We start from the raw sequence: 14,194 nt of genomic DNA, 5'->3' as shown, positions 1-14,194 counted from the left end.
TCAGGACACTTTTCTCCCTTATTACCTTTTCAGTTCTTGGTATTTAAGAGTACTCTGGCTGAAACAGGGACTCTAAGAAGAAAAGCAGTTGCAAGAGGACTTAAGGTCTCAGCAACAACAGTATCAGCAATACCTTGCAATCTGTGGATCAAAGGCAGCTGAGGAGTCAGAGTGCAGTTCAATTAACAGGCAACTATTTGAAGACCTACCTGTATTAAAGGGACGTCTGCAAGTGCAATTATCATTTGTCCTGAAACTTTTAAATCACTCACTTTAAAGCAGAAATATGAAGGAGACACATGGGGCAATACGTTGTAATTAAATGTCAAGTCCCTACTTGTCTGCTTTTGCATTTGGTTAGCCTGAACTTACACATTTTATATCCCTTTTTGGCATACAAAGCTGAATTCTGGTTAATTTTTAAACCAACTGCTGCCACACTGCTAATACTATAAGGAAAAAAAAATCACACTGCGTTTCATTTTATATCACTTTTCTAAAATATTTTTAGCATGCTTGAACTGCAGAGCACCATAGAGATACCTGAGTTTGCTTGAAATAGATTACACTGGCATAATTAGACTGTTTTCAGCAGCTAAACTAGAGTTTAGCAGGTGGTAATTTAAGCTATTTTTCACCATGGCAAATAAGCCTGCACAGAATGCTAGATCTGACAGTCCTAGTGCTCAAGCTGGTTTATGTACATGTGCTGTACAAATGTAACCTCCTTTATGAATGCAGCATATTTACTGATATTTCTTTCAGCAAAATAGCTTAATTTTTATTATACCCTCTATTATTTATTAACACAACCATTAAAATCAAAGAGTTAGCTATTAAATGGCCTGCCAAGCAGCCTACACTAGAGCATAGATTAACCTATTTTATCTTGTAGATGTGCTTCTGTTAATAAATTCCAAAGCTGCTAAAAAATGGGAAAAAAACCCTCCACCAGAGAAGCACATCTGAAGTCATAATAAGCATGCAATTTGGGTATTCAAAATGACATCATGACAGCTGCTATGCCTTCTAAGTATTGAAAGTGCTTTAAAAATAAAGCAGTGGTAACACAGTTTGGCAAATTGCTTCAACTGGCTTCCCACCATCCAAAAGTCAACATTAACAGCAGCTTGGTTTGATTTTTTTCATGTGCCTTTTGTAAAGCAGATTAGACAGTGTAAAGATTCAGGATTATTTTTTTCTAACTTCTGTTCCAGTCTTTCAGCAAAGAGATTGTAACAATACACCCAAATTACTTTATAAACCCAGTGTACATTCCAAATGTGCTAAATGAAATAAATTTCTTTTCTACTGCATGTTTGAAATGTGTGCCTTTTGTATTTCCCTTGCAGAAAATTTTAACATTGGTGAAAGCTCTGCCTCTCTCTTTCACTTAATTTTGGTTTGCTTCCTCTGGAAATCTTTGCCTTAACAAATCATTCAGTTGAAAGAAAAAAAAAATAAAATAAAAGCACCAAACATCTGGTAGAGATGCCTTACCTAATGACTGGTAAAGCTCAGTCATCTTGGGATGATCCCAGCAGGTCGTTTGCGTCTCATGGCTACAACACAAAACATGAAAGTTAGTAAAAAGAATTTCTCTCTCCATCTCACAGCAGAGATGCAGGCTGCACATCAGAGCACGGTGCCAGATCTGTGCCCACAGCCTGGGCTGCCCTGGCAGGGGGCTCAGCAGTGCCCGGCATGCCTTCCTTCAACGAGGGGCATTAACCTAGAGTGCTTTATCCAGTCCAGGACTCATGAAATAAAATTAAAATTTAATTAGTGCTAATTAAAAAGACAGCAAGTATGTCAATGTTTTGAGGAATTTGCAAGCCATCAATTCTTAAGAACTCATTGCTTTGTACCGGCGATTCTCCAGTTGCTCCAAGCTAGAGGACAGACATTTCAGAGGGTTTAGTTCTTAAAAGAGTTTCTGGAAACTCTGACCAGACACTGAGATCCATATTCAATTTCTTTTCCCCTACATGCTCTCTCAACCCTTTCCCATGAAGTATGTAAGAACCACCCAATGCAGTGGGTCCAATCCTTCCCGTGCTAAATTCCCTGAGCCACAGCCTTCTGATCCACCACCAGCTTACACCACTTCCCAGGGCAATGTTGCATCCCAAAGTGACAATCTCTTCTAGCAAAGACTCTTGGCTGCTCTGCTTCTTTCCAGGGACTCCCAGGCCCTTTCCCTGGCCCTGGAGGTCCCTGAGCAGTGTCAGGCAGCAGAGCTGTTGGGAAGCCAGGGAAAAGCTGAAGCGGGGTTATGAAATGCTGCAGTATGAGCAGAATGTAAATTGGAGAGTGTCTCCATTGAGGTCAGCAGCCTCCAGCTTTGCAACACAACGTGTTGCCGAAGGACAGGCAGTGTGAGAAAGTCAACAGAGTGAAGTGTTAGTGGATGTAGCAGCAACTCATGTCTCCTAAGGTTATACTTTTGGAGTTTGTTTTTTAATGACAGCATAGCTAACATGATTATGTTTTCATTAACATAGAAGGCTTGAAAGAAAATTATCCTGATCTGTCCTGTAGCCAATCAAGTCCCGTTCAATTCAAACAGAATTCAGCCGTATTAAGAGACAACTGTGAGTCTCCATTAAAAAAAGAAAAAAAAATAAAATATATGGACCATGTATGTAGCATACCATTACTCCCAAATACATTTGCCATGTCTGTACTTAAAAGCAGACATACAGGCTTCAACATGCACACATCACTCTGGAGAATGTATGCAGAAGAGCAGGACCTGACCCACAGCACTGCTGAGCTCCTGGAGCACACAGCTTCCAGCTCCAGGAGACCAAACCACCACCCAGCAGCACCTGTGGGCTGCATTGTGCCCTGGAACATTGACACAACAAGGTTGTTTTAGAGAGCAAACAGTCCTTGAGCTCTCATTTTGAGGCACTGATGTTCCCAAGTGCACATTTACCCTTTACAGACTAAGAAGAGGTAAAACTTCCAATGCATCACTTCAACAGCACCTCTACTCAAGGAAAAAGAAAGTTGTGCCAGGTTTTTTTAGTACAATTTAATTTTGGCCTTAAAAGACAGGCTATTTATTTGATTCCAGTGAATACTTACTGCCCCAGTAACCTCTATATGTTCAGCAGCTTACTATATATAATACTTCCAGATTTTGCTCTGTAACTACAAGAAAGAATGAAAGGGATCACAAGCATTAAGCATAAGAAAAAAACTCCACTGTAGAGATGCCCTAGTTGAGCAAAGGGTTTTAAACAAGCCCTGTCTCAACAACCTCAGCATTCCCAACCCTTCTCAATTCCTGCAGAGGCTGAAGGCAGTGAAAATGGGAGAAGAACGTCACAAGAGCAAAACCAGTCTTGTTCTTTGCTCTGATTAAAACGAGTCCTGCAAAGGGAGGTGGATGCAACTGTATTCAGAAATTTCAGCCTGGTCTGGGATTTTTTTTTTGGTTGGTTGGTTTTTTTATTCCTAGAAACTGGGTAGCTTCAAGTGAAAACCTGTGGATCTGGGCCACCTGCATCTGAGCTCCTGCATTTGCTATCCTGCTTGGAGCGAGCAGGTTCTGCAGGGAGAACGTAACCCCAGAATCTTTTATCACACCCAGGTATAAAGCATATTTTAGAAGAAAATATGCTTTATAAACAGCTTCATTCCTAAAAACTCAGCTGTGAGAAGGCTCTCCTGATATAGCAGCACCCCAAAGAAAAAGAAGATGGAAATGCATTCATGGCAGAAAACCCCATAGCCAGAAATGTCACGATTCAGGTGCGTAGCTGCAGACCCAAACAAACATTCACACCTACAGACCAGGGGCTGCAGCTTGTGTGCACCCAATGTCAGTCCCAGATTAATAGTTATCCACACATGAGTTTGGCAAGCCTGGCTTGCCTCCCCACAGGCACACAGCCCCAGAAGTGGGGTGTATCTGAACAGGAACTGTACCATGGTTTGTAGGCTGAATCACATAGCAAAAACGAGACAAAGAATTTATGTGAACAGTTACAAGAAGCCTCTGAAAATAACCTCCTTGAAAAACCTGCATGAAATTAATTTGGTAGCCCCAAATTGTTCTAAGGACAAACTAAATAATTTCAGACTCCATAGCTGTCAACCTGACAGCCTTCAAAGAAACTGATTCCCCATGAAAACATTTAAAAACCATTAGATATCTGGTAAAGGGGAATATACATAGTATTATGGACATATCCCATGCTTGTGTTGGATAGAAGAACAAAAGAATCATCTTCATGGGAAAAGCTAGTACCAAAAAATCAAAGTTATAGCAATAAGTAATTTATTGAATTTTTTATTTTACTTTTTTTTTATTATAAGGCTTAACCACGTACCAATGAGTTTAGCGTGTACGGTTTAAGCTTATAGCATTTACTAGTGCTGAAAATACACACCTGCTTCTGTAAGACCTTGCAGATAAAATTTTCTTTGCCAGAGAAACACTGGACTCCAACTGGTTTCAGATATTTTTAATACCAGTAACCCCAAACCTCTACTCAGCCTGGTTTTCTTTCATAGGACAAGAAAAATCATCACGGGAAATGCACATTTTGTAAAGAATGATTTAATTTGCTTAATGTTCAAGTAACAAAGACTGAATTCGCAGGGCAGGTACATTTCTCGTTTTCCTTTAATTTGAAACTTTGTTGCAACTTAGAGGAAATATTCCTTGGGTAAGACCACAAAAGTCAAGCCAGTAGAGCCCCTAACTGCTGCCCCAGCAGTGAGCACCCACGGGGCAGAGTGCCCTGCACCTGCTGGATCCCATCCTGGCAGGGACCACCCAGCTCCCACCCGGAACCAGCCCCAGGAATGGGCTGGCCAGCCCTCAGCACCCCTCCGTGCTCCTGCAGGAGCCAGGGAAGGCTTGGAAGGGAACTGTGGAGGTTGAGTGGCCGTACGGAGCCAGGGCAGACTTTGCTGGTACTTTACATGCAGAACACAAGAAGGCTGCAGATATTTTGCTCCAGCTAAAAGGCGTTCGCCTCTCAACATCTTCAGCTCGGGAAATTATCAACTATTCTGCACACAAGGGCAGCTCCAGGAAAGGTTAGATTCCATCAAGGCTATTCTTCCTAAGCCTCTTTGCCATTTTCAAAGGCCATTTAATTGTGAGCTCTGGGCTTGGACCGGTGGGGGAGGATTAGTGTGTATGCCCTTATTGTGAGCACCGTCTGAAGTGAAATGCCAGCTCAGCACTTTCAGGCAGCCTCAACCACACTTGGGAATGCTGTAGCATCCTTAATAGATCTGCAGCAAAGTGTTTGCCAGAGTTTCAAACTCTGGTGAACAAGGTCCTTTACAGCCTGCGAGTCAGAAAGACGTCAAAAGTGTAGTCTGAGTCCTCTTGACTAGCAGCAGCTGAAGCAGAGTGAGAATATGTGCAGAAATAAGTACTCAAAATGCTTTTCCAACAAACCACCAACACAAAAAGACATTGGCACACACAGCCAGCAGTTTTGCAATATTGCACATGCTCAGAGGATATATTTTTCAATTTGGCTCTACATTTAGGTCTACTAAATTGATCACTAGCTTTTAAATCACAGGCATTCTGAAACAAATAAAAATGTAAGAGCACTCACTTGGCTTATTTTCCTCTTTCTCACCTGACCTGAGCTGCAAAAGTGGAAAGGAAATTAAAACCAGGCCTGAAAAGAAGACGAGCAGCAATGGCTAGTGGTGACACCTCGGTGGAAGTGTGACTGGCACGCTAAACACACTGATAATTTGGTGGGATGAAAGCATAGTCTTCACTTGATACATCCTTTGGGAACCACAGGACCACTTCATTAAGGGATGATTATATTATATTAGCAAGGATAATTTTTATGTAGGGAATTCTGTCACACTATGCCTGTGTGAACTCTGTTTCTGCCAACAGCAGAGAGATTTGTCTCTCAGCACTGTCAGCAGAGCCAACAACACACAGGATTGGAAACCTGAAATCAAGAGATGATATCCTAACAGACACACTGGAATTACAGTTCCCTTGTTATGACTTGATCAGTCTGGACAAAATACAGTAATTTTTTCTTCATTCTTTTTATATTACTTTTGAGCAACATCAGCAGCAGGAGGAGTTGAAAGCAATGCTCCCCCACACCCAAATTCTTGCACAAATCCCCCCTCCACATTCCTGCACCAGCCACACTGTAACATTCACAAATCTTTTAAGTGTTTTTGACTGCATCTCCTCTCCCTCACCCTTAAAAAAAAAAAAAAAAAGAAGAAAAAAGTCCTGTGTATTCACTGCTGAGCTCCAGAGAAGAATTTCAGGTTGCAACTGCAGAGTCCTTTTTAAACTCTTGCAGCTCACTTCACTGGTGATACCAGAGCCAGTTCTGCTGCACTTCTCCCCACACCCTTCATTAGCAAATGCGACATGAACAACATGTGCAAATGCATAGATGTGCACAGAATAAAAAATTCTATCGCACAGCAATAATCACATATACTCACAAAAAAGTGCCAAAATTATAGTGGTATTGTACAAAGCTCGGAACTCATCTCTTTTCAAACAACATGATTTACAATACTTCTCACCTTCTGTTTTTACGAGGAATCAAATGTTACTCCAACCACCTTATGACTGTTGTCAAAAAGCCAAAGTAAACATGATAGTTGTTTGGATTTTACTAAACGAACCTAAATGCAACTGAAAGAGCTTTTATGAATAGACACTACCTCTCATTTAAAAGAAAAATGTTTTCAACGGAAGATGACAGTGACTGCAAAGAAAGACTTAATATTTCTCTTTCTACAGTGCTTCATTAACTCCCAAGCTAAAACAAGTTAGTGCTATGGAAAGTATTAGCAATGTAAAAAGGTGCCACTCCTTTGTGCTTTACAAAGAACTACTGTTTTCATCTGTAAATCTAGAGACTACTGATCTGTGCAGAGATTACTTCTGTTTAAGCCAAGGATCAGCGTCTCTTCAGCAGGAATTTGACTTTAGCCTGTTTTATTGGCTTTTGCAAGATTTATCAGACTGCTGAAGGGAGGCACCGATACATATTAAAGTTTCTTGCCGATACTGGAAATGAAAATAGGAGAAGGGCCAAATATCAGCTGTCAAGTACTGAATAGTAACCCTTCTTTTCTCCCGTTGATGTTAAACATTTATTTTGTCTGCTCTGTCGGGGGAAAAGATTCCCGCTCAGTGGCTTGGTTTGGGTGAGCCTTTCCCCTCCGGCTTGTCACTCTCGGCTGATCTATTTGCTTTCCAAAGTCTCTCCTCTCCACTTCTGCCAAAGCAATTTCACTGCAGGGTCTTGTCAAATCCAGGCTTAGACAAGCGATGGCCTTGAACAATTCCTTAGTGCTAAAAAGGTCAAAGATCCCCGATATAACCAGGTTCCTCGTTTCCCCAGCTCTGTACACACACGCCTGCAAAAACCACCTCTCTGCCCAACTCCTGTGCAAGACACCTCCGGTGTCCCAGGCTGCAAGATGTTTTACAGCAGCTATTAAAAGGCAATATAAGGTGCCATATAGCAACAAGAAATACAGCACTTGCAGTGCAACCGCCCGGAGGGAATCCCCTCCCAGCCTCTTCTACCTATTAACTTGAAAGATTACTTCTAAGCATGAAATTACGGGGGGAAGAAGAAGCCATACACCCCGAGCAGGTTCGCTTTCAGGAATTCCGCTGAAGTTCACGCCCGGCCCGAGCTGCCCCACAGGCGATGTTCAGCGCAGGTGACGCCGCGCAGCACCGCGCTACCCCCAGAACCTGCGGAGCAACGGGGCGAGCCCCGCGCATCGCGCACCTCCGGCACCAACGCGGTTCCCTGCCGCGGCTTCTCCCCTCCCCGCACGGGCACCGGCACCGGTACAGGTACAGGCACAGGTACAGGCACCGGCACAGGTAGCGCCACGCGTGCGTGCCGCTCACACCGCCATCTCCTACGTGTGCCAACGGGGCGCATCCAGCGCCCAACTACGGCCTCGGGAACGGGGAAAAGGCGCCGAACCAAACGCCCTTTTAAGTTCCCTCAAGAAACCGGGCGGCAAGTTGCGATTTCCCGTGTAAGCGATGACAGATACGGCCGCTCGCCCGCCACAGACGGCGGCCGGCCACGCCGCTCGCCGCCGCGGAGCGCGGGTTGGCCCCGGGCCGCGCCCCCGCCCCCGCCGGCACCTGCCGCCCGCGCCCCGCATCGCCCTTACCCACGGAGCTGCTCCCTCATGGCGGCGGCGGATCGGCGGCGCCGCGGAGGCAGAAACAGCGCGTCCGCCCAGCCCAGCCGCTCAGCGCCACTGCGGCCGCCCCGCCGGCAGGGAGGGACGGCGGCAGCGAGGGAGGGATGGAGGGAAAGGCAGAGCGAGAGGGAGGGAGGAGGAGGTGGCGCTGCCCGCCCCGCCCCGCTCCCTCCCGGCGGCGGTGCCGGCGCGGCCCGCCCTCAGCTCCGAGCCTCCCCCCTCATGCCGGCTGCGGGGCGGCTGAGGGCACCTCGCCCCTCCCCGGTCTCCCCGGTGCTGTGCAGCTATTCTGGAGGAAGCCCTCGGGGCTTCCTTTGACTTCTTTTATAATTTTTGGGGTGTTCTTTGCCCTGGCGCTTGCCGGCCGGCCAGAGAATGGCGTGTGCTGAGAGGCGGCAAATCAGTTCGTCTTCCGCGGGCTTGGGAAGAAAACTTAGCTAAAATATGCACCGAATCCAGACATATTTGAAATGGACCTTAACCCGCACTTTTTTTTTTTTTCCCCCTCTCAGCGTTTAATTTCGGTGCTTAAAATGCTGAGTGGTTTATTCATGAGTGAAATCAGGTAATTTCATTTCTAAGGGCTTGCCTTGGCCCTGCAGGGAAGGAAGGGTGAGAGTCTCCCCTGGATCTGTCAGTGCAGAGGAAATAGTTCAGCTCACGCCGAGTTACTGTTGCGATGTTTCTTTGCATTAATTCCTACGCAATGTGCATTACACAAACTATGCATTACAAAAAGCCAACAATCTCCTTTTGGTGTCACAAGCACTTCAAATCAGTGTGGCCAGTCTTGCCTAATGAAAGCTCCATTCCTTCCCATAGCCAAGTAGTTTTTCAAGCCTTGCATATTGTGATTTCCTGGTAAAGCCACCCCAAAAACAATGTCTTTCAAATCAGATTCATAGGGTGCTTTTGGTTGGAAGGGACCTTAAAGACTATCTAGTTCCACCTTCCCTACCACTAAAGCAGGTTGCTCAAGGCCCTCTCCAGCCTCGAACACTTCCAGGGATGGGGAATCTCCAACATCTCTGGCAACCTGTTCCAGTGCCTCACCACCTTCACAATAAAGAATTTCTTCCTAATATCAAATTGAAATCTTTCAAATGCACAAAAGAATCTCCCTGTTTTTACACTTGGAAGATACACACCTAGAAGCATGAAAAATTCATCCCACCCCTGTTGCATGGATGTCAGTAGGTATGGAAATTGGAGGGTGTTAGCCTAAGCACCAGGAAATTTAGGGCCCCCCTTAATGCTCCAGGTAGTTGGATTATCTGATTTTAAGAAAAGTTCAACAAGCAGTTCAAGGAACGCCCACAGGTATTTTTTCTAGAAGCATTAATGTGAGAGATGCTCAAGGTTCAACCCCTCAGGCCCTCAAGTGTAAATATAAAAATTATTGGAATTAAATGTTAAATTCTCCTAGTTTCTAGATGATTTAGGTTGTTTAACAGATCTAACTCACAGTTTTCAGTAACCTTGTACCTATAATATTACCCCAATATGGAAAGAAAAGAGAGGAATCATTTTTCTGCAAACATAAATTGCCATGTTAAAACTCATTAGACTGTGAATTTTCCATTTCATTTAGTGGACCTGGTATTGCAACAATTGCTCTGACTGTGTCTTAGTTTTGACATGAATAAACTGGCTGAAGGCTGTCAATTGTGTTATATCAGCAGTCTCACATTTCTGCATTTTAGTCGAGTTTTAAGAAGTGACAAAACTCTCCTTAAGTCTTTAAAGTAGGATGATTTTCATTCTAGCTGGGAGGAACCTCAGGGTTCCCCACAAGGGGAGAGCAGCTGCTCGTGTCATACAAAGGGAGGGGCAGCCAGGGGCCAGACGTTTCACAGCAAAAGTGGTTTGTTTTCCTTCAGAAGCATCTAGCACTCATTCCCTGACACACATTCCTTCCATTTCCACTGTTTCTGGAGCTTCCTGGCCTGCCGTAACAGAAGCTTGATGCTGCTATTATCATGCTGGTCTTCTTTCCCATACAATAGTGCCAAGTAATAAGAATTTAAAAACCAGTCTGAATTTCTCATACTTTGCATAATCTTCTTTCTCCTTGAGTTACAATTAAAGCATTGTATTCAATTAGACTCACAGCAGGTGAAAACCCCAATTAGTGAATCCATTTTCTTGGCTCTTTTTCCCTACCTTACACCCACACATCACTTTTTTTTTTTTTTTTTTTTTAACAATAAAGGGTAACTCTGAGTCATTCTCCAATTGAAAAGCAAATTAACCCTTTGATCTCCCAACTCAAACTATTACTCACTCAAGAACATCCTGGGCAAAACAAGAATGTTGAAGGATTAAGGGATTAAGGCCTATTGACTTTATAAATTGATTTTTATAAAAAAATCTATTTAATGTAGTTCTGATTGATGTCTCCAAATTCACCAAAGCTTTTAGCTATTTTGATTGACCTGAAAATTATATTTTTGCTGTATAATGTGCAGAAGTAATACCACTCTTATCCAAATTACTTTTAAACTACCCATAATTTATTACATAAATATATTTTGTTTGCAATGCAATTGGCTGCTGTCTTTGGCATTTGTAACTGAAGCCAATTTTTATGCCATAGTTAATTTTAAGCCATTTATTTGATAAAAGATAGTCACCTCCCTATAAATAATAAAACAGGATTACAGAGTAAGCAGAGTTTTAATTCCCTGTGGTGCTTTTCTAATGCAAGGGCTACTCAGTCAACTTGTGCACTATATAGATACTTTAATCAGCAGAAAAGCAGTGTTTATTTCTCTTACATTGTTCTTTTGTCCTGGGCTGTATCTAAGTCTTCAACATTTAATAACACCAGGTGCTTAAAGGGAAATCACGGCTGCCTAAAAAATGAGGGATGATATTTAGAAGTGGTCTTATTACCCCAAAACTCTTTCAGGAAAAAAGAAAAATAAAAAGATGACTTGGATTTGTAGTCAGTCTGACTGCATTGCTTGCTGTCCAAAGGGTCACTGGAATTTCTGCATTTAAGAAAGAAAATTTTTCTGTTCTAATAATTCTTCTCAGAATGTTGTCTCTTTTCGATGAAGAGCCAGACTCATGTACACATTAAAACTAATTATATGAACACAAATTAATTGATTCCCAAACATTAACAGCTGATTATAAATCTTTGTAAGTTTTGTGTACAAGATTAGCATCATCACTCCATGTTACAGACAGATGTGGAAACACAATTGCAGGAATGGGCTGGGACTTGCCTAAAACTAAGGCAGACATTAAAGGTACAAGTTTGCTTGTAACTTTAGCATTTTATGAGCTAGAAAACTAAAGTGACATTTCTTTAATTTTACTGTCATTGAAGGTGAAGATACAACATTTTCCTACTAGCTAAGTCTTACTTCCAGAGCTCTCTGAAGTGTGTAGCCTCCTTGTAAGTGTGGCTTTACCATTTCTCAGTTATCTGGACAGTGGATTCGTTTGCTTTGCATTTAAGAAGATATTGTGGTGCCCTGTGTTGTGCTGGCCAATTTGTTACACTGTTTGAGTCTATTTTCTTTTTCTTGGTATAAATAAATGCTAAAAATCAATTAGGATGGCACAATGGCACTTTCCTGGTTCATGTGTCTTAAATATGCTCCAAGGGCTGACACCTTTATGGTGTCTGGGCAATTGTTTATAGCTCTCTCAGAAAAGCCAAGAAGAGAATACTGGTTTTGGATGCTGCTAGGTTTTTGTTTGTTTGTTTGTTTGTTTTTGGGGTTTTTTTGTGGGTTTTTTTGTGTTTTTTTTTTGTTTTTGTTTTTGTGTTTTTTTTTTTTTTTTTTTTTTTTTGGGTTTTTTTGTGGGGTGTTTTTTTTTGTTTTTTTTTTGCCTTTTTGCACATTACCACTGAAAACCCTTTAAAATATTGTAAATGCAACAAAGAAAACAGTTTGGAAATGCTTCATTCATTTTCCCCAACACTGCACTGTAAATTAAAGAACTAGTAAAACATTCAAAGTTCAGTATACTTTAAATCAATCATTTACACCACAGGTACTGGGGAAGGAGCAGCCTACCCCTCCCTGTCCAGAGGGACACCCAACCTCTGTCCCACATGAAGGATGACAAAGCTGGTGCTTACCCAGGGCTCATTCTCTGTGCTCTAAGGCAGGAAACTGGCAAATGGAGCTCACACAAATTTTTTTCACTGAGATATTCTTGGAATAGACAGAGGAGGATGTATCCTCTTTTTAATTTTATTTGTTTTTTAAATTTTAAAATTAATTCTGCCATAAATATTACAGTGCTTGCAGCAATATAATGCCTAGTATGGAAAGTATTGGTACCTGGCACGTGTGGCAGGAACACTTCTTGCTGCTGAATGCACAGCAGCACAGCTTTCACATTCCTTTGGGCTGTACTTGCTTTTGCTACAGGAAGGACACCTGATTAAAAGTGAAATCTTAGTCACCCTACAAGATGGGTACAGTGGAGCCTCAGGAGCAGCCTGTGTGTGCCTTATGTTGCACCACACTGCATGCTGTTGCTGAAAGGTGAATGAGAGGGTGCCTGTCATTTTGAATATATTAAATATATGTATGAATTCCAGCCTGATGAGATCTTGGAAAGGAAAATTTCGAGAGGCTACATTCATTTTTTAAGGTGATAGTGACAGTGGCAGAGTGTTCAGTCTCTACTGCTGCCTTGAAAAGAGGAGCTGAGTGGGACTGAGGGTGGGTGTGATTGCCCACATTGCTGGAAGGGGTGGAAAGCACATCCTGATCCCACCAGCGCCATGAGCTCTTCAGGTAAGCTCCTGTAAATAGCAAAAGCTTTCCTCTCCCTTCCATAAGAAACCACAGCAAAGAAAGAAAATTAAAGAAGGAGTAACCCTTACTCTTCTGGGATAGAGATGAACTGGAGTGTGAATAGTCCCAAAAACAGGAGACCGAGAAGCGAAATGCTGACATAATGCTAGAAAACTAAAAGCAGTAAAACCCCCTTCTGAAGTAAGGCTTTTGGAAAGCTAAGAGGAGGAAAAAACCCCACATATATATATATATATTAACAAAGAAGACTTAAAATCTGCCAACTGAAATCTTAGGTCAAACAAAATTGCCTGCTGATCTTTACAATGCACAAATAAGACTTGAAAAACTATAATTAGACCATAGTAAATTCTTGGTTTGAGGAATCTGTGTTGGCAAAATGAATGGTTATCATTATAGGGGGTAGGGTTGAGAAAAAAATGCAGACTAATAAGGATAAATTAAACAAAGCAGCAAAGACAAACTCCATTTCTTTCCTTTCTTTGCATGCCCAGTTGGAAATAAATGATTGTTTTGCCTCCTGGAGGGATTAAAATAAGAAGGATTTCATAAACTCACTCACTGGCACTCTTTTCACCTCAAAATCTTTCCTTCTATGCATAAAATTATGTGTTGCAAACACAAAAGCTGGCTTACAAAATCATTAACTTCTCTACTGTTTCCTATCAATGTATAGATCTCCATATCAAGAAACTCTGTATCTTGCAGTCCTCCTTCACTGAGGACCAGAAAACCTGATCCCAGCTACTGCTCACCCTGCATGCCCAATCCCTAACAAGCTCCCTCCTCTTCTAAAGGCTTCCACAGACATTAAAGGAGAAGAATGCCTTCTTTTTTGTACTAATTTACTTTTGGTTGTGTTGCATTCCATAATATACATATTGATATTATTAAATCTAGTTTTTGTGACTAATAAAATACAAACAGATTTTTTTTTCTTACATTAAGGATTTTATTTCAAAATCATATTGAAGAGAAAATACTCCTTTGGGGAAAAAGCCACTGAGATCATGCTTGAAGATTATTTGCTAGGATATTCCAATGGTAAGGCTGCAATTAGGTAGTAAAGGAAGAGAACAATGAAATCTATTTCATTTTATGACAGCTATATACAGACAAGTTCCCAGTCAGACCACTAGTTGGGCAGATTTTGCACCTTTGAATTAATGCATTCATGTTTTGCTGTCTGTATT

The 14,194-nt window shown here is 42.1% G+C and overlaps 1 protein-coding gene across 21 annotated transcripts in view; it reads right to left on the bottom strand.

Annotated features, from left to right (window-relative positions):
- DMD (dystrophin) overlaps positions 1 to 14,194 on the bottom strand; it is a 1,146,493-nt gene that overhangs the window by 75,799 nt on the left and 1,056,500 nt on the right. For 17 of the 21 annotated variants that reach the window (XM_074534563.1, XM_074534577.1, XM_074534568.1 and 14 more), the window contains one exon: positions 1,501 to 1,562. In XM_074534563.1, the coding sequence (XP_074390664.1) occupies positions 1,501 to 1,562 (62 nt within the window). Of the gene's footprint in view, positions 1 to 1,500; positions 1,563 to 8,181; positions 8,351 to 14,194 lie in introns of those variants that run through there. The other 4 variants (XM_005484382.4, XM_005484383.4, XM_005484381.4 and 1 more) reach the window with 2 other exon arrangements.

The sequence above is a fragment of the Zonotrichia albicollis genome, chromosome 2 (assembly GCF_047830755.1).
Source record: "Zonotrichia albicollis isolate bZonAlb1 chromosome 2, bZonAlb1.hap1, whole genome shotgun sequence".
NCBI classification, from domain to species: Eukaryota; Metazoa; Chordata; class Aves; order Passeriformes; family Passerellidae; genus Zonotrichia; species Zonotrichia albicollis.
This window is presented reverse-complemented; position numbering and strand designations above follow the sequence as displayed.